Source organism: Gigantopelta aegis, chromosome 2 (assembly GCF_016097555.1).
Source record: "Gigantopelta aegis isolate Gae_Host chromosome 2, Gae_host_genome, whole genome shotgun sequence".
NCBI lineage: Eukaryota > Metazoa > Mollusca > Gastropoda > Neomphalida > Peltospiridae > Gigantopelta > Gigantopelta aegis.
The window spans coordinates 1,136,458-1,158,532 of record NC_054700.1 but is presented as its reverse complement, the minus strand read 5'-3'; the positions used below and the strand labels follow the sequence as shown (position 1 = coordinate 1,158,532).

The window sequence follows — 22,075 nt, the reverse complement described above, 5'->3', positions numbered from 1 at the left end:
TTCCTCGTTTGGTCGTCTTGTATTTCTGTCGAACCCCATTTGGAGTATGTGACATTTCACTGTGCTTTTTCCAAGAGACTGTGGTTTTCAACACCAACCACTGTTTAAGTTTTAACATACAGTCAAATAATTCTACGTTATAGGTAGTACTAAACCAAATAACTTCCGGCTGGGTCAAAGTTCGTGGTGCACCGAACTTTTGATAGAGAAGTTAATATCACAAGTCCTGTGATTGGTGATAAATGTGAGTGTGCTGGGTGTAAAAAAAAAATAGTTCCATCTGGGCAAAACATTTATGAAATTTCATTTCATCTAGTACCGCTGTATCAATTAGATTTGTGATTGAAACATGTGAGGGGTACCTGTAAAAAAAAACCGTAGTCACATTTTCTGCGGAACTAGAGTAGTCACAGACGCTACCCGTTATCTCTGAAATGAGCAGCTTCACCCACAATTTTCCTGATACACTTTAAGAGTGAGGGGTAGTATTTATATATGTGGTGTTTATGTCGATTGATACGCTTTAGGTAGGAGTTTTAGCCACATATGTTACTATTGTCATCAATGGGATTTGATTTGGTAATATACACCCTACCAAATCCAAACCAATAGACGGCAATAGTAACATACGTGGCTAAGAAAGAAGAAAGAAAGAAATGTTTTATTTAACGACGCACTCAACACATTTTAATACGTGGCTAAAGTTTGAGAAAGATGTATGCAAATTATCCTGTTTCGATATTGTCTGTTGTATCATAGGTTTTAGTAATAGGTCTACATTGTCCGATATAATACATTTTTGATAGAAACACCTGCCTGCAGCGTATTAATTGATATAAACACCACGGATATAAATACTGCCACCCTCACCTTTAAAGTGATCAGAAAAAATTGGGGGTCAAGCTGCTCATTTTAGCAATAACGGGTAGTGTCTATGACTACACTAGTTCCGCACAAATGTGAGTACTTTTTTTACAGGTATCCCATACATGTTTCAAGCGCAAGGTTACTTGACACAGTGGTACTAGGTGAAATAATACTGAACACATATTTTGCCCAGATGACGCTAATTTGTTTTAACAACCAAGACACCCATATTTACTCCCAATGAAAAGACTTCTGGTATTTACTTCTCTATAAAATGTTGGTTGCATCTCGAACTTTGACCCAGCCGGAAGTTATTTGTTTTAGTGCTCCCTATAGGGACCTTTTATTATTGGTCATTTTATATTGCCCTATATGTAACGTTTTGTAAGGCTAATATTCGCGTGTGCAGCAATTTTAGCAAGAGAGGTATACACTGAGACATGCTCGCCCGTAAAATGTATTGAAAAAAACTAATTCTTTAGCGGGGAGTGTGTGTGTGGGGGGGGGGGGAATTCGCACACTCGCCTGGTTAAAAAGAAACCCACTCACCTCACAAATTACATAATGATTTGTTATCCCCACCATCTCCTCAATCAACTGTGCGAGTGCGAATAATTTTTACATGCTCATATACCACTAGAGTTTCGAGCATGTCCGTCCCGGGGCCTGTCTCTGGATAGCCAGTGACTTGCTCCGGGACAGAAAAAATTAAGGGGACAATTTTGAAATTTACATCCAAAAATTAATTAGTGGGCCTTTAAAATTTTGATGCGCATCTCAAATTAATATAATTAAAAAACAAAATCTACTCATTAAATTTGGTCGCTAGACTAGATTGGGCGGTCAAAAAGAAATTAGATAGATAGATAACTAGTTTAACGGGGGGGGGGGGGGGGGGGGGGGGAATGGAATAATACTGACAGAATTTTGAAATAGTAAAAGAAATTAGTAGGATTAAAAAAATATATAAAAAATTACAAGCCAAAAAAAAAATGAATTGACTGCTCAACAGTGAAGTAATCAGACCAACATTGATGTGTTTATTGTTTTTTCTTAATGCATGTGTTCACGTTTGATAAAATAATTATAATTATTATTATATTCTGTACCGCTCAACTGTGAAGTAATCAGACCAACATTGATGTGTTTATTGGGTTTTTTTAATGCATGTGTTCACGTTTGATAAAATAATTATAATTATTATTATATTCTGTACCGTTCTCGGTGGTGTAAAGTTCAAGTTTGTTATGTCCAACGACATAACTAGCACATTGATTTATTTCATTTCAATTCAACTTATTTTCTCAAATTAATATAATTAATAAAAAAACAAAATCTACTCATTATATTTGGTCGCTAGACTAGATTGGGCTGTCAAAAAGAAATTAGATAGATAGATAACTAGTTTAACGGGGGGGGGGGAGGGGGGAATGGACAGAATTTTGAAATAGTAAAAGAAATTAGTAGGATTAAAAAAAAAAAAATTAAAATTACAAGCCAAAAAAAAAATGAATTGACTGCTCAACTGTGAAGTAATCAGAAAGAAATTGATGTGTTTATGTTTTTTTTAAAATGCATGTGTTCACGTTGATAAAATAATTACCATTAAAATTATATTATGTACCGCTCAACTGTGAAGTAATCAGACCAACATTGATGTGTTTATTGGGTTTTTTTAATGCATGTGTTCACGTTTGATAAAATAATTATAATTATTATTATATTCTGTACCGTTCTCGGTGGTGTAAAGTTCAAGTTTGTTATGTCCAACGACATAACTAGCACATTGATTTATTTCATTTCAATTCAACTTATTTTCGTGCTTATATCCAATTAAGGTTCAAGCACGCTGTTCTGAGCACACACCTCAGCTGTCTGTCCAGGACAGTTGGTTTGTTGTTAGTTGTTAGTGGTCAGTGAGAGAGAAGAGGGTGTAGTGGTCTGTACCTACCAGCCTGTAGTCCGATGGCTAAACCACGACACCACCGAGGCCGGTACCGGGCTGCGAACGCTGTACCTACCAGCCTGTAGTCCGATGGCTTAACCACGACACCACCGAGGACGGTTGACTTATGAATCATCGGCTAATTCTGATATATTATTATAGTCTTGTAAAGGAAACACGCCACATGTTTCCATAAGTAGCAAGGAGTCTTTTATATACACCATCCCACAGACAGGATAGCACATACCTCGGCCTTTGATATACCAGTAGTGGTGTACTGTTAGAACGAGAAATAACCCAGTGGGTCCAGCGACGGGGATCAATCTGCATTGACATCAACTATTACGTCCAAGAAACTACCGAGGGTGTGATATTCAAGTATGTAATACTTTAACCGAGTATATTAACTCAGTGCTTTACTTAGGTTGCCTATGTGTGTATGTATTTCTGTACAATATATATTTAGCGTAATTTAACATAATATCGCGTACAACGTAAGTCCGTAGGGGGGAATGTACGATGCAGAAACAACAAGTCCTCAAATTAAAGGAAGGCTTTATAAAGTCGTCCCACGCCTTTCCAACTTCCTGGGAGTGGCAGTCCTCTTTAGAGCGGTGCAGGAAGCGTGTATTTACCACCAGTATTTACGCTCTATGCATCTATATAGTGATATTTCTCGCTCCAGCCAGTGCACCACGACTGGTATATCAAAGGCCGTGGTATGTGTTATCCTGTCTGTGGAATGCTGCATATAAAAGATCCCTTGCTGCTAATCGAAAAGACTAGTCCATGAAGTGGCGACAGCGGGTTTCCTCTCTCAATATCTGTGTGGTCCTTAATCATATGTCTGACGCCATATAACCGTAAATAAAAATGTGTTGAGTGCGTCGTTAAATAAACCATTTCCTTCCTTCTTATATAGTGATAGTAGGTATAACACTTTTATTACTATCAGTAGGCCCATGGATTATTCTTTAGGCACTTTTGTCTGCTTTGGGGCAACATACCCTGAAAAGAACAACACCTGTTGTCATTTTGTTCTCTCCCAGGATATTGCTTTAAACAAACACACCCACTAGACCTGGCCGGAGTACACCCATTTTAGACAAACAGTCCTGGGTTGGAATGACCATGTTTGTAAACTACATGTTCTCCCCTGTCAAACAATCACTGCGCCGATTGTGGAGCTCGGTTTAAATCACGTACCCGTTTGTCGTTAACCAGTCGTTTGGTGTGGTGCGCCGCACTACGTTTTGACCTTGACGGGACGGCGTTGTGACGAAGAACGTAGTGGTCGTCAAAACCATGTACCTGTAATAACAATAATATAATATAATATATAATAATATAATAATAATAATAATAATCACCATCATTATACTACTACTACTACTACTACTAATAATAATAATAAACAACAACAAGCATAACAACAACACAATGATAATACGAACAATGCCATTCAGTGGTAGGTAGGTGCAGTCGGTAGGTGCGATCGGTACATCAAAGGCTGTGGTGTGTCATGTCCCGTCTATGAGAAAGTGCATGTAAAAGATCCCTTGTTGCTTTTCCTGTAGAAGTAGCTTATGTGGCAACAGTTATTTACCGCCCTCTCTTCCTCCTCCCACCTCTCTCTGCCTCTTCCCCCTCCCACCTCTCTCTCTCTCTCTCTCTCTCTCTCTCTCTCTCTCTCTCTCTCTCTCTCTCTCTCTCTCTCTCTCTCTCTCTCTCTCTCTCTCTCTCTCTCTCTCTCTCTCTCTCTTACCCAAAATAGCCATATATTAGATATGAAATAGCTGAAGTTTAACATATGCTGAGTGTTGTTAAACAGATATTTCTTGCCTTTGCTTTGGTTGCAATTGAACCCTCTCCCCCAATACGTTTCGATCCAGAAACATCCAGCACCTGGCGCGGACGCTTCTCTATTGATCCATTTACGATGAGCAATAAAACACTGCGTTTAGACAACTCTAAAATTATTGATCTCGAATAAGCGCATTTTGTGTGCTCATGTAAATGTATTATTGTGGTGCACACCTGTTCCATCATATCAGGTAACATAAGCTATACTATATTATATTATATGGCTGGTCTCAAATATCTCATTTAGACAGAAAAACATTTATTGGCGACATTGAGAGGAAGAATATTGTTATTAGTTAAAGACAAATGTCAATTGGCGGATCTATAGATGGGTCAGAAGGGTCCCGTCACCACCCACCCCCACCCCACCCCACCCCACCCCACCCCACCCCACCCCTACCTGTTTGAAATGCCTTTTTTCATTACCTTTATTTCTTCTTGATGTTTTAAGTTCAATATAAACAAGATGCAACACTAAACTGCCTTAAGACACGTCTCTGTGTATCTTTTTGTGAAAACTTTCCGGGAGGATGCCTCCAAACCCACCTACAGATCTATAGTGAAGTCAAACTTTACCTTTAGTAGAGTTTTCGGGGACGGGACATAGCCCAGTGGTAAAGCGTTCGCTTGATGCGCGGTCGGTCTGGGATGGATCCCCGTCGGTGGGCCCATTGGGTTATTTCTCGTTCCAGCCAGTGCACCACGACTGGTATATCAAAGGCCGTGGTATGTGTTATCCTGTCTGTGGGATGGTGCATATGAAAGGTTCCTTGCTACTAATGGAACAATGTTTGACATCCAACAGCCGATGATTAATAAATCAATGTGCCCTAGTGGTGTCGTTAAAAAAAAAAACCTTTTTTTTTTTAAACGACCTTTTTTATGATGGGTTTTTTTACTCACCTCCCCCCCCCCCCCCCAAGTCTTTCATTTGATGAATGTGCATGAGTATGTGTGAGTATGTGTGAGTATATTTTTTTCAACATCCCAATCTTACTATCAGCTGTGTTTGGACTGTTTCTGTCCCTCGTGGGACTAATATACGTCTAGTCCACGCAGTGGTCAATTGTTTCTGTTTATTTTTTGTTGTTGTTGGGGTTGGGTTTATTTTGTCACGTTAAAAGGGCACATTCAAAAAACTACTATACCATTAGACGCCATGTAGTGCCTTGGAACAGGCCAGGTTTGTTAACGGTAATACGCAGACTGGGTGACGACGGAATCATGAAGGGAAATTTGCATTATGTCCTTTTAGCGGTTCATTTGTCGCACGTTCAACCAAGAAAACAAAATTGGTATTAATTTTTAATCGGACTTGTTAATTTTAATAAAAAATATAAGATTATTATTTAAAGTTTGTTAAATTTTTAAAAATCTGTAATCTAATGCAATCGGAAATATTAAAACGTGAATTTCTTACGTGGCGTTAAAACACATTAAATGACCCCCTTTATTACCCATATATCTTGGTGCATATCAAAGTGATACGTCCCACTAGAACGCCAAGTGGGACGTAACACTTGGTGACGTCATCTATACCGTACAGGAACATCAACCAACGAGTTGAGTGAAATAAATTAAGATCGATTATAGGTAATAAATAGAATATTAAACTTGCTACAGTGTCTTACCATGTTTATGTCCCTCGTGAAATAATTGTGATTGTCACTCGCTAAAGCTAGTGGCAATTGAACATTATTTCACTCGGGACTGCACGTGAAAAGTCCGTACACGTATTTCTATAAAACATATTATATATATGCATTATGTACTTACATAATGTATTAAAGTATTTCAAGTAGGGGGATATTCACGTAACTCTCCATTCCTGGAAAATAATGGGATTCGACTTTAGCAGGCCTCGTGTCCATAATATTTTAGAAAGTGGATATCACCAGGTCATTCCACTCAACTTCTTGTATGTTGTTTTGTTTTTGAGTGAACATATAACGTCGCTGGATGTACTGAACACATACGCATATCAGACGGGAGAGGGGAGGCAGGGGAGGGCATTCGGGCAAAATGAGTTGGCCTGAAACCTTTTCACCATGTATTTCCATTATTCTACCCTCAATATTTGATGTAATCCATGTAAAAATGCAAAGTTATTCGTTTGGAACCTTATATAGCTGATTGGCAGTATTGTTTAATACAAATAAATGTTGTTATACAGATTCGGGCATTTTTGTTGAATTCGGGCAAAAATCGGTCTGCCCCTCTAACAAAATGGGAGCTCGTACGCCTATGACTATACATGTCTGTATCCATGCATAGTATCGGTTTCCTTAAACTTGATTACATAATATTGAGACACAACTACAGCTGTTCTTATAACAAGTGTATTGGGCAGGACAAATACAATTGCATATATTTATTGTCCAGACAAAAACAAAAACACTATCATATTTATCACAAAGGCAGGACTGATCATATTAAACTGTTCTATTAAATGTGGGGTATCACTTTAAACTTTGACCCAGCCGGATGTTATTTCGTATAGTGCTACCTACTACGTCATGGAGACCGTTAATTAAATAGAGGATAATAAACGAGTTACCAATTATTATCAAATTTATGTCCCGAGTGAAATAATTTTCAGTTGTCACGAGCTTTATTTTGTTATTAATTTAACACCAAAAAGAGAGACCCGTAAAGGCAAACTCTTTAAACTACATGACGTCATTTTGTGTGTTTGTCAAATCGTGATGACGTCATATTTAGTACCGACAAAGTCATTGGTTTGTAAGCGTCAAATTGTCCAATAGTATTGTTCGTTAGACCAATGCAGAATATTTCTCACTGAGAAAATATGGAAAATATTTTCCCCGTTATGAGAGACCGCTGGGGTAATAACAATGAATAATCCCTCCTGCCCCTCCACCTCCACAGTCCCCGTGTGAAGTACAGCGGAAGTTGTTGTGTAACTGATCAACGTACACTAACGTCAGGCCGCGGTCTAACTGGGCCGGTGGGAGAGACAGGAGGACGCACTGCGATGCGCATTCATCCACGTCGGCTTGTTAGCGCACAGATGTCGCTAATGAGAACTCTATCGATTATTTATTCTCAACACCATTACCATTTTGATTTCATTATTAGATAGTACAGATCTACGTACAAAACAAGAGCAGACTATTGTACGTTTCCTGTTGTTTTTGCTTTGTAAGTATAGGGTGTCGGAAGTTAAAAAACAAAGTTTTGTTTTGTTTGACGACACCACTAGAGCACATTGATTTATTCATCATCGGCTAATGGATGTCAAACATTTGGTCATTTTGACATACAGTCTTAGAGAGGAAACCCTCCATTAGTAGCAAGGGATCTTTTATATGCACCATCCCACATACAGGATAGCACACACCACGGACTTTGATGTACCAAATTTTTCAAATTAGTAGCAAAGGATCTTTTATATGCACCATCCTAGACCGACCGCGCATCAGGCGTGCGCTCTACCACTGGGCTACGTCCCTCCCCAAACTGGTCGTAGAAGCAAAGTCTCCGAGACGCAGAAACAAGTCTCCAAAACAAGGGCATAGATGTAACGTGGCCTAATAGCGGTTGGAACAATGCATCATTTTCAGAGTTGGGGATCTGTGTCCCCTGTCCCCAGTCGCTGTTTTCGGCGTTTATGTTAAGGATATTATATAAGAGTGAAATATCTACAAAATAGCACTACTATTTGTAATGCAGGTTCAAGAAAAAAATTATAATATGAATTTAATGGTTGGAGGAGCGGTGTGCAGGATCGTAGATATCCCCTCCCCCACAACCTGGTGGCGCAAAATTGACATATAGGTATACTACCAAACGTTTAAAGTCATACTCCATATACTAGATCTAGTTTCATATCTTCTCTTTCCTTCTTTTTTTTTTTTCTTTTTTTTTTGGCGGGGGAGATATACAAACATACACACACACACATAAACACAGGGTCGGTGTGTGTGTGTGTGTGTGTGTGTGTGTGTCTCTCTCTCTCTCTCTCTCTCTCTCTCTCTCTCTCTCTTTCTCTCTCTCTCTCTCTCTCAGGGACACACGTTCATACACACACACTTAAACCACACAGGGTCAGTATCTCTCTCTCTCTCTCTCTCTCTCTCTCTCTCTCTCTCTCTCTCTCTCTCTCTCTCTCTCTCTCTCTCTCTCTCTCTCTCTCACACACACACACACACACATATACACACACACATATACACACACACATACATACACACACATAAACTTAAACCCACACAGGGACACACTATCTCTCTCACACATACACACACACACACACACACACACACAGACACAGACACAGTCACACACACACACACACACACACACACACAGAGATACACAGACACACACGTACACAGACACACACACACACACAGAGACAGACACGCACGCACGTACGCACGTACGCACGCACACATACACACACACATACAGACACACACACGCACGCACGCACGCACGCACACATACACACACACACACTCACACACCTCCAGATCTATAACTAATATATCCAGCTGGTGCCATACTTGTTGGGTTATCAGTTATATTAATTAATGTCTTGCTTCGGTTGACGGTATCATAAAGCGTTCGTCAAGCCCACTGGTGATATGACGTCACCCACGCGTTCCGCATTGATCACATTTGAGATATACTTAGCCAAAAAGGTTTAGACACGTTACTGAAAGTTTTCAGATTTTCGTGTATCGACTCCCAAGAATCATTTAACGACGTGAAAGTCACACATTTCATTTTGTATTGAAAACCTTCTGTTACTTATACTGACAAATGATGCCTCAATTAAATCCAGTGTCTGATTTTATTTTGTAAGTCATTTTGTAAGAACATTTAACAAATTGCTAAACCTTTTGGCTAGTTATTTTGTACCATGTTCATTTGCCATAAAATATGTGTTTAAGTGGTCCCTATCAAAGTTGCATAATGGCGTCTTCCCGCTAAAACAACTTATTTAGTAATGTTTCGAAATGTAAATATACTCTTCAAAAAATGTAGGGGAACATGAAATATTAAAATATACGTTTTGACCACAGACATCTTAGTAAAGAACGTTCAGGTCTGTTTATCAATACACCGAAACGCATTCCATAGTTTGCACATGCATCACGCAGTTGCCCCGTACACGTGCGTGGGGTGTCATTCTCGATGTTGACCATTTCCAGGAAGGTCGATTAATCACTGTGGAACATTATTTCTGTCAATCTTTCATTCTGTTGATGATACAGTTGTTATTGTTTTGTTTTTAGTCATTTTTATTGTTTGAATTTGCGATTTACTGATAAAAAACGTCAACTTTCAAATTTCTGATACTGAATACTGAACTACTGGCTGTAATTTTTGCCCAATTAATTCACTATTATCATATAACCATTCCCCACATATAATATGATGGATACCATGAAGGATCTTAACATATGTTATAATAATGCATACCGATGGATGATCGGATAACGACAACTATACAGTGCCAGCAAGATGTTTGTCAGTCATCGAGTAAAACGCTTTGGCGCTTTACTTCGCTCAACAGCATATTCGCTGAAGAGCAGAATCGAAACAACCTCAAACTACCTACTTGCCCACCTGCGGTGTGCAACTGTGTATGTCAAATCTGTATGTGTAAATCGCTGGCACAAGCTACTGTATATTATGTAATTCAATGTATAGTCGTTTCAAAATAAAAATTATTTAAAATATTTCATATAATTTGGTCACTATGCAATTTGAGACTAACCGTCTAATAGGATATTTTCCATCAATATGGTCAAAATTCAGTGCCTATAAACCAAAGTCCGTAGAAAAATGTAGCGCTTTCGTTTCTATCAAAAACAAATGAATAACATAAATAACATCTGTTGCAGAGTCTTGTTAAAATAAATAAATTAACTGACTTTTCACCTCAAATGTTGAAAGCAGATAGTGAACATCTGACGAGTTAATTTCAACAAAATGGTTTTCTTGTTCTTACAGTGACACGTGTGCGAGAGAATGTTTATAACAGAACTCTTCCTGATAGTCAAAAACAATAACTTATATGACGAAAGGAATGGAGATTTGTTTGGGTTTTTATTTTTTGGTGTGTTTTTTTTTATTATTATTATTATTATTATTATTATTATATTTTTGGTCGGGTTTTTCTTCATCTTATTCTGTTTCATCTTTTTTTTTCTCTCTTTTTTTCTTTTTTGGGTTTGATTCCCCCCCCCCCCCCACCCCCTCTTTTCTATTAGTGCCACCTTTTTCTGAAAAATAAGCGTTACCACACCCATCCATATTGTCTTTATATTTTAGAGGACATAAGTTATGCTTGTGCAGTGAGTAATCATAAGATTATCACAAACACGATGTTGTTCTCACAAGAATATTTGAGCGCCCCAAAAAACCCTTTAGAGTCTATCACGTCTAAGAAGCCCTTCACTCCGAGGACGGTACTCCACAAGCTGAAAAACACTTCTTCTCTCACTCCTTTCCTCCCTCTATCTCTCTCTCTCTCTCTCTCTCTCTCTCTCTCTCTCTCTCTCTCTCTCTCTCTCTCTCTCTCCCCTCTATTTGCCTATCTCTTTCTCTGTTTGTCTCTTTCCCTCCCTCCCTCCCTCTCTTCTCTCTCTCTCTCTCTCTCTCTCTCTCTCATCTCTCTACTCTCTCGCTACTCTCTCTCCTCTCTCTTTCTCTCTCTCGCCATTCTGCCTTCTCTCCTCTGTTCTCCGTCGCTCCTCTCTCTTGTCTGTCTATCCTCCTTCTCTTCTCCTCTGTTTGGTCCCTCCTCCTTTTCTTCTCTCTCTCTCTCTCTGTCTATCCCTCCTTCTCTCTCTCTCCTTTTGTCACTCCCTCTTCTCTTTCTCTCTCTCTTCTCTCTCTTCTCTCTCTCTTCTTTCCTCTTTCTCTCTCTCTCTCTGTTTGTCCCTTCCTCTTCTCTTTCTCTCTCTCTCTCTATCTTCTCTCTCTCTCTCTTGTCTCTCTTCTCTCTCCTCTCTCTCTCTCTATCTCTCTCTAGGGATGGTTTTATTGTAGGTTGTTGGTGTATGATTATGACGATCTATATCTCCATATCGGGTTTTTAGCTAGAATCAACATAAATTATAAATACGCGGGTCTCACAAATTGTCAACACCTGCCGTTGCTGGCACCATCAAGTGCCCACCAGTTTCTAATGCCATACAGTAACTCTGATATAGAAAGGCAACTGAACGACTGTGGACCCCCCCCCCCCCCCCCACACCACCCCCCCCCCCCCCCCAACGATGTTCTGAAGTCTTGGGCTACACCACCCACATCCCCGAGTCCTACATATAGGTACTGACCATGTCGTCTTTACTTGGTAACAGATGTCTAAAGTGATTTCATAAAGGTCGAATGTCTTTTTATTCTTTTATGAAGTTTGCGGTTACACGGGAAGGTGGTAAAACACCTTCAACCGATTCTCACACTAACCGCGCCGTTCGCTGCTAAACGTGTTTATTCTACTTTTCAAGAATTTTGGCGGTGCCATGTACAAGGTCGTGATTATGATTTTAAATACTCGGGATGGTCGTAGAGAAGTTATAGTGTTGGGTGTGCCCCTCTCCAACACCTTTTTGGCACCTTCATACGTCTTGCATTTAATTTACATTACCCTCAATTATCTGTCTAGATCCCCCTCTCCCGGTCTACGTGCACCAACAGTAGCTCTCTTTTTTTCTCTATATCTTTTGTATTTCTCGTTGTGTCTCTCCGTCTATTAACCGATCTGTTTTTATCTATGTTTGTTTTATTTAATATATCTTTAAATTATTAATTTTAATATAGATATAATGTTTTAGATAATATTTGCTTTTATTCATACTATACATTTAATACAGACTATTATTACAATTTTGTTTTTTTAATGTCAGATGTTTATAAATATTTTTTATTAGAAACTTATATATTTTTCGTATAATATAAAACATTTTTATTAAATATAAAATAATTTATTTTATTATGTATACTAGAAATAAATAGATTATTAATTTATATATATTAATATTTGGGATTACCTATTGTATTTTTTTATATATATTTAATAATTGTTATTATAATATATTATATAATATAATTGCTTTTAATTTTCTCGTTTTTGTTTACGTATTAATATTTTTCTCATAACCGTACTTTGGGAATTATTCAAATTTGCAAATTAGATCTATCTTGTCATTGATTGTATTGGTACGATCGTTAATGACACAATCAATCCTCAGCGTAATTGGCTGTCTCCATGATTGACTTTTTAATTCTTAGAATCATAGTAAGTTGTTATTCCATTGCAGTTTAACATTGAAGGCTCAAGCGTTTAGAAAACAAAAAAAAGTCCTTGGTCATAACTTTATTTTCATGTAAGGACATCCAAATGACGTCATTCGAGTTTGACGTCATTTCCATTCAAAAATACACCGTCGCCACATATTCTTAGTAATTTGAATTTGTATCTAGTAAAGGCGTCGGACTGGAATTAAAGTAAACATATTGTACAGTTTACATTCAAACACGTTGTATTAGCTTGAGCTTATCTGCTAAAAGAGATTATTTACCATCGTTTATTTCGGTATCCGTAAATATCATATATTAGGAATAAAAATAATGTTTATTATGCTCGCCAGAGGCTTTGCAGTAATACAATATTTTATTCCTAATATAATATATGATATTGACGATACCGAAAAACACTCTGGTATAGCCTGTTATATCATATATATATAATATATATATATATATATATATATTTAATTCAATGTATATATATGTAATATATATGTATTATATATGTATGTATTATTTATATATGTATATATATGTATGATATATATATATTATAAATATATATATATGATATATATATATGTATATCTATGTATATATATATGTATATATATAGTATGTTATATATAATTAAATATATTATAGAATTATGTATAATATATATATATAGATATATATATATATGTATATTTTATATATATGTATGTATGATAATATTTATATCTATATATATATATATGTTTATATAATTGGAATATGTATATATGTATATATAACTATAATTATATTATATATATATACTATATATATTCTATATCTATATATATATATATTATATATATATATATATATTATATATCTATATATTATATATGATAAAAAGAAAACAAGTGTACAGTATATATGTATTTTAAAAAAACAATTTAAAGAAATAATTATCCTTTTACATGTTTCAGTCTTTACTTATCTTTAGAAAGGAACTAAATAACTGCTAAATATGACGTCATACATATTATGACGTTACTGTAGTAGAAGGGGATTGATTTAATTACGTCATTGTTGCTTTTATATATATATATATATCAAGGGAAATATGCTTTATAGTCTATTTGGTTATTCCGTTGAGTTTATGCAAATTAACAATAACCTGATATGAGAAATTGATTCCAGGGCTCCTTTTCACGAAGCGATCTTAGCACTAAGATCACCTTAAATGCATAACTACCTAAGGCAACTAAGATGATCTTAGTGTTAAGATCGCTTCGTGGAACGAGGCACTGCTCCATGGCATCTATAGTAAGCTGTAACGAGGTATTTCAAAGAACATAATAAGTACAGTGATGTTTTATTAAAGTTTCATGCAATTAACGTGAATATATGTGGGTTCAGTCGGTATTATACAGGGGCGGATGCAATATTTTTTTCTGAGGGGGTGCAGTGTTTACAATTTGCATCTACAGTATTCAAGGAGGGTATGCAACATTTTTAAAAGGCACTACGGTATTTAAAATTACACTAACGTGCATTTATATATATATATATATATATATGTATATATGTATGTATATATGTGTGTGTGTGTGTGTGTGTGTGTGTGTGTGTGTGTGTGTGTGTGTGTGTGTGTGTGTGTGTGTGTGTGTGTGTGTAAACGTATACGTATATGTATATGTATATATGTGTATACCAATCCAAACAAAGTATTACATATTCACCACTAAACCCTAATAAATCTATTCTGTTAACACCGGATTATTCGGGACATTTCTAAATTATGTGGGGGAGGTGGGTTGCACCCCAAGGCCCCCCCCCCCCCCCCCCCCTACGGTAAGATACCTAATCGCTGTTGATGAAAGCACGTACAGATGTGTTTGTTAGCCAACACGCCTATAAACCGTGCAGTGAATCCAATAGTTGATTACCAGTGAAGGTGGCACCACCTGTCGATAACCGATTGGCATGCAGTCTATATGAATAATCGGTATACACTTCCGGTGGGGTAATAGTATATTTATGGCACAGGCTTATATATCATGGAAGTATAATAGATATACATATAGATATATATCGTCAGATTTGTATTTGGCTAGGGTTTTTTTTGTTGTCCGAACTACAAACGGACAGGGGCATAGCGTGACCTGGACCGGGGTGGGGGTCGATCAAATATGGACCCCTTTGTCTTTATTTTCCCAGGATATCTATATGAATAGCCAAATACAGTACTCTAAAAGAATCGTTTTATCATTAGCTCAGGGAGGGGGTGTCCAAATCCCCCACGCCCACGGCCCTAGCAGGTTGGTTTTCGCTATCACTTTTGCTTTGTTTCGAGTGTGAAAATGCCGTTTCGGATGTATGTGTTGTTATAGATCATCGTCAATAATGTTTTGACCGTCGCACACCAGCTGCGATATCGGTTTGCTATGTTCACTAGCTACGTTATAGGGCGAAACGTAGCTCAGTTGTAAAACGTTCGCCTTAAGCATGGTCGGTCTACGATCGATCCCCGTCGGTGGGCCCATTGGGTTATTTGTCGTTCTAGCCAGTCCTCCACAATTTGTTTAACAAAGGCCGTGGTATGTATGTCGTGGTATGTACTATCCTGTCTGTGGGATAGTGCATGTAATAATAGATCGCTACCTGCTAATTAATCGAAAAGAGTAGTTCATGGAGTGGCGGCAGCGGGTTTCCTCTCTAATTATCTGTGTGGTCCTTAACCATATCTGCAACGCTATATAATCGTAATTAAAATGTTTTGAGTGCATCGTTAAATAAAACATGTCTTTCTTTGTATTTACATCAGAAGAAAAACAAACAGTAATACTCAGTTTTAATACCGATATAGGCGTAAAATTTGTTAAAACTGTAGTTGTGTTTGTATTTTGTATTAGTAAATGATGTTATAATACGGTGAGGTGAGATTGTGAGTTTATTAAAACTGTAGTTGTGTTTGTATTTTGCATTTGTAAATGGTGTTTCTATATGGCGAGGCAATATTTTCTTGAAAGTCTATAAGCAGCTAACGCTCCAAAAGCACCCCCTCCCCGTACGCCTTAAGCATGTTCACCTTTATTAAACGGCGAACCGGCCGGATAGGTAATTATTTTAATATTGGAGGTGACTGCTTAACACAGTTTTTACTGTGTGTATTAATTATATATGCCACCTGTTGACTGTGTTAAAACCAACACACAACAGGATACCAGTGTCCATCCTAGAAAAAAAACACATTAACAGAGCACTGACGTAGCTAGTATTTTATGGGATTGAGGGGTGGGGTGGGGGCACTCACGTTGTATTTCAAGTGTATTATGGGGCGACTGCAAATATTAATATGAAAGGTGGTTGGGAAACAAAAACAATGGGGGTTTTGTGGGTGGGGGGTTTGCTTTTTTTGTTGTTTTTGGGGGTCTAAACCAATGTCTCACGGCTGGTACCGGTATATCAAATACAGTGGTATGTATTGCCCTGAACGTGCCAAAGTACATAGATACATACCAGCACTAAGCATTGATGTTTTTAGGTGTCTAACATTTGAAAATTAAAACAGTAAGTACAGAGTGAGACAGAGATAAAGCGAGAGAGAGAAAGTGAGAGATAGAAAGTGAGAGAAAGTCTTCTTTGAATGTAAGGATGAAGTTAAAGCAGAGTGAAACAAGGGTCTTTGGCGCTGAAATAGGGAAATATACTTTAAAATAGACTACAACTCGACTCCCTAATCGTTACTTCTCAGGCGCACGTGCGGGTTTTTTTGTTTTTGTTTAAAAAAAACATATTTAAATGTATTTTGTGGTATTAGAAACACCGGGATGACCAGAAACAATTTGGTTGTGCGAACATGAATAATCTAAACAATAAAATCTAAGTAAAGTTTGATTTCAGTGATCATAAACGGCTCTAATAGTGAAAAATATGCCGTAGTTTTTTAAAAAAAACCTAGGGTCTGTCACTTAACACTCTCACTACCATACTATCTGGACCGTTCCGACACATAGCCACTGAACATTATATGATAATGGTCGTCATTTCCGTCGTTAATAATGTGTGTGACATTTGAAAACAAATCGTCGTGTGGCCTTGTTGTTTTGTGTAAATGGACGTCAACGGGCCGAGATCTACAACACACTGTCGATCACTCTGTCATCATAGTTCCGTCTCGGAAGGCAATCAACGCATTTTAATTATGGTTGTATTATGTCAGACATATGGTTAAGAACTATACTGATAATGAGAGAGGAAACCCGTTGTCGCCACCAATGTGCTACTATTTCTGATTAGCAGCAAGGGATATTTTACATGCAGACATGATAGTACATACCACGGCCTTTGTTACACCAGTTGTGGAGCACTGGTATGGGACGAGAAATAGCCCAATGGGCCCATTGACGGGGATCGATCCTAGACCGAACACGCATAAAGCGAACGTTTCACCGCGGGGGGTTCGGTCTTAAAAGTCATAAGATAGCAATTTGGGTATTGGTGATTACTTTTGAGAAAGATTCCGATTCGAGTGCATGATGGTCTCTTGCAAAAAACAAACTCTTTTTGCAGCATTGTAAATTTAAACTTAAGCAGCGTTACATGGATAAATTTCTTCGTGATACTGAATTTTATTATAAATTATAATTTTACTTGTCTGTGATATTTGTATTTTTTATACTGTTCTTTACACTTTTTTAAAGGGACATACCCTAGTTTCAACCCGTGAAAATTAACACTAAGTTTAGTTGATCTACAAACCTGTAACACATTTGGATAAAGTTACAATAGAGTGAAACATGAGTCTGTGACTTTGAAATAGTGAAATACCCTCTAAAAACGGACTAAAACTCGACTCCATAACTGTTTCTTCTCAGACGCACGTGCGTTTTTAAAAATATGAAAAATGCACTTTGTGATATTAAAACCACCAGGATGACCAAAAACACTCCGAATGTATGGAAATGGATAAGCTAAACAATATAATCTAAGTAAAGTATGATTTCAGTTATCAAAAACGGTTCTAATAATCAAAACTATGTCTTAGTGTTTAAAAACTAGGGTATGTCCCTTTAATTTAACTCCTTAATTTACATTGATGTTGACCATCACTTCATTTTTGCATTTATCTTAATTTTGCACACAATAGCTGATGTAATTTTGTGTGCTGGGGTGTCATTAAACATTCATTCATTCAGTTACACGGAATACACGCAGAAACATTATACTAGTATGTCAGGAAAAAAAAGGCAGACAAGTGTACATAGATGTGTTTACAGCATATGTTGTCGACAGTGTTGTAATATCGCTCACCAGGCGCACTAAATACCGTGCCTGGGGCTTACCGACTTTACATGTGCTCTTAGGGCAATAAAGGGGCGGGATGTAGCCCAGTGGTAAAGCGCTCGCTTGATACGCGGTCGGTTTGGGATCGATCCCCGTCGGTGGGCCTATTGGGCTATTTCTCGTTCCAGCAAGTGCACCACGACTGTGGCCGTGGTATATGCTATCTTGTCGGTGGGATGGTGCATATAAAAGATCCCTTGCTACTAATGGAAAAATGTAGCGGGTTTCCTCTCTAAGACTATATGTCAAAATTACTATATACTTGACATCCAATAGCAGATGATTAATAAATCAATGCGGGCTACTGTTGTCGTTAAACAAAACATTTGTTTTGTTATTTCAGTCATTATGAAACTTATTGAAATACTTGTAGGTTGTAATAAAATGACCTGAGTTGAGTTTTATCGTTACAAAAAATTAAATTTTGTTTTGTTTCGTCTGTGTTTGTTTGCTTGATTGTTTTATCACCTTCGTCACAATTTGTACCCAACGTTTTGCCAGCAACCCGTTGTCTCCATCAGGGAGTTGCAATAATCTCGGTTGTCTACGTCCATCTTTACTTAGAAATAGCTGTTCAATAGGTCATGTTTTAGTGTAGTTTTTGGTTTTTGTTCAGTTTTTGTTGGTTTCTTAGTTGTTTTTTGTGTGTGCTTTTTTGTTGTTGTTTTTCTCTTTTTCTGGGTTTTTTTTTTTTTTTTTTTTTTTTTGGGGGGGGGGGGGTCTTTTTTTTTTTGTGGGTGAGGGAGTTGGGTTGGTTGGGGTTTTTGTGGGGGTTTTGTTTATTTTTGTCGGGGGTTTTGGAGTTTTTTTTATTGCTTGTTTTGTTTTGTTTTGATGGGGGCTTTGTTTTAATTTATAGCCCAAGATGAATGCTTATTTATAATGTTTCATCATCATAAATATAAATCCTATAAAATGGGAATGTGAGTGTTTACTAATAAATGGAGAGAATGCTACGAAATGGGTGGGGAGAAATCTATAAAACGGGCTGCGGGTTATTTGTTGTGCTTATATATATACATGTATATATATTTATTTATTTATTAATATGTATTATTATTTGGTTTTGTTATATTTTATTGGTTATTGGTTGTTGCTATTTGGTTGTTTGGGTGTTTTTTTAATTACATGTATTATATAGTCCATAATATTGATAATATTTCATCATCCATAGATATGAATCCCATAAACTGGGAAAGTGAGAATGGTAATAAATGGGGAGAATGCAATAAAATGGGTGGCGAGAATCTATAAATTGTGGCTGCGAAAGTGCTACGCCATGGTGAATGAGGGGTGGGGGGCAATGAAACATAAGCTTACCTCTCGGATAAATTCATACCCGTGGTCTCGAGCCACCCTTTTGGCATGATCTACACCACCGTGAATTTCTGCAGCCCACTCGTTGACATAGTGGCTGGAATCGGACGCCAAGACTACATCGCGAACAGAAAACACCAGTATCGAAAGTAAGAGGAGTGCCTTAATCATAATAGAGTTCCGTGCTCGTATACGTGGGTATCTTGTCGGTGGAACCAGTCAGTCCAAAGAGCCTTACGCCGACCGTCCGATAGATAAAGTGGAAGACTATCTCTTCGCGTTCTGTCAGATGTTCCATTTCATTGTAACGTCATATCCAGCGGGACGTGTGAACTTCGCAGTGATGCGACAGCTGTTTCATTATGCGATCACTCCTATGCGCTATCTGGTCAAATCAGTTTTGCTCTATGTTACAAGCGGCAATACGTACGTTCGTTCATAGACCTAGCTATCCATATAAGGCCAATGGGAATTGTTTTTAAGAAGTTGAAATGCTGTCGTGAACCTCCAACGCTTCGGGTTGGCTGTTTCCAGAAGTCATCAACAATGCTTCTAGGTTCCTTTGCGCATGCACGTATCATTCATGGACATTGTCTGGCAGTTATGATGTTATGAAAAGAACAGCCGCGTTGATTCTATTATTTCGTAATTGGCCAAAATTGCTTTTCATGCATTTACGGGTTGACTCGTATATAGTGTCCGTTTCATTGACGGCGCCATTTCGCCCTATTACTGGCCGTTCCGTGGAGAGAAACTCTCCGTAGAACACCAAATGAGCCAGCAGTGATTAGATGGCATAACTTGGGAGAGAAGGGATCGAAGTCTGGCGGAAACTATTACAAATGTGGAGAGATTTCTAATCCATTAATTAGACTTATGCCATTTTGTACACACCAGTGGTTGACTCACTGAGCGGTGTGTGCTTTAATTCGGGGTGTTAGTAGAGTGACAGATATGATAAAAACCAGGCGGCGCTTACTCTTTGATCTCAGCACTAGGAGACTTTTGAGATTTTTTAAATATATAATTTGCGTCTTCGGTTTAAAAAGTTAACTTCATAGGCTAGCACAAGTGGGGGTCTGTAATTTGAATAAGGAACATTTAAAATGTTCAAAATGTGCGACATAAATTAGAATATATTTTAGTATTTCGACATTAACAAACTGTGATTCTAATGATGTTGGTAATTCTATAAGACCACAATGCAGTCATGGTATCGAAATGATAATATATTAAATGGCTCTCCATAATCTAGGTTAGATAAGAAATTAATCACTCCCATAAAAAAGAAAAACACGTCGAAATTTATACATAAATTTATACGTGAAATTCCTTGGGGACAGTTTTGGGAGTCCAGTAAAACAAACTTGGATGGTGAACATCAGGTCAGGTCATAGGGCTTTACGTGCACATTCAGAACAAGCTGTTGTAGCGCACGCCTGCCCTGGGCTCCTCCGTCCAGGACAGGAAAGGTGAACATTGGTATAGCCAGGACTTTATACTGTGGGAGGGGGGAGGGGAAGGGGGAGGGGAAGGGGGAGGGGGAGGGGGGAGGGGGCCTTTGTGTTGTTTAATGACATCCCTAAAGCACACTGATTTATTAATCATCGGCTATTGGGTGTCAAACATTTGTTAATTTTGACATATAGTCTTAGGAAAGAAACCCGCTAAAAAATGTTCAGTAGTAGCAAGGGATGTTTTATATTCACCATCCCACAGACAGGATATCACATAACACTGCCTCTGATATATCAGTCGTAGTGCACTAGCTGGAACGAGAAATAACCCGGTGGGCTCACTGACGGGGATCGATCCCAGTCCGAAAAGCACCAACGGGGTGGGATGTATCCGTTGTTCGAGCGCTCGTCACAGGTGCTTAGGTTGTAAGATCGAATCCCCTCGGCGGACCCAGTGGGTTTTCCTCGTCTCAACCAGTGTCCCACGACTGGTTTATGAAAAGTTGTGGTATGTGTTGTTTTGTTTGCGGTAAAATGCATATCAAAAAATCATTTGCTGCTCATGGCAAAATATAGCGTGTTTTCTCTCCAAGACTATGTGAAAATGACCAAATAGTTGACATTCAATAGTCGATGATTAATAAATAAATGTGTTCTAGTGGTGTCGTTATATTAAACAAATAAGAAGGAAGGAAGGAAGAGATGTTTTATTTCACGACGCAGTCAACACATTTTATTTACGGTTATATCGCGTCAGACATATAGTCAAGGACCACACATATATTGACAGAGGAAACCCGCTGTCGCCACTTCATGGGCTACTCTTTTCGATTAGCAGCAAAGGATCTTTTATATGCACCATCCCACAGACAGGATAGTACATACCACGGCCTTTGTTACACCAGTTGTGGAGCACTGGCTGGGACGAGAAATAGCCCAATGGGTCCACAGACGGGGATCGATCCTAGACCGACCGCGCATCAAGCGAACGCTCTACCACTGGGCTACGTCCCGCCCT

At 38.0% G+C, this 22,075-nt stretch overlaps 1 protein-coding gene across 3 annotated transcripts in view; it reads right to left on the bottom strand.

Annotated features, from left to right (window-relative positions):
• The window catches only part of LOC121379630 (neuroendocrine convertase 1-like), a 56,374-nt gene extending 36,397 nt beyond the window's left edge, over positions 1–19,977 (bottom strand). Inside the window, exons 1-2 of one of the 3 annotated variants that reach the window (XM_041508295.1) lie at positions 19,604–19,977; positions 4,019–4,123 (exon numbers count right to left, since the gene is read on the bottom strand). In XM_041508295.1, the coding sequence (XP_041364229.1) occupies positions 4,019–4,123; positions 19,604–19,771 (273 nt within the window). In that variant the 5' untranslated portion in view covers positions 19,772–19,977. The remainder of the gene's footprint in view (positions 1–4,018; positions 4,124–19,603) is intronic. The other 2 variants (XM_041508287.1, XM_041508279.1) reach the window with 2 other exon arrangements.
• Positions 19,978–22,075: the final 2,098 nt, after the last annotated feature.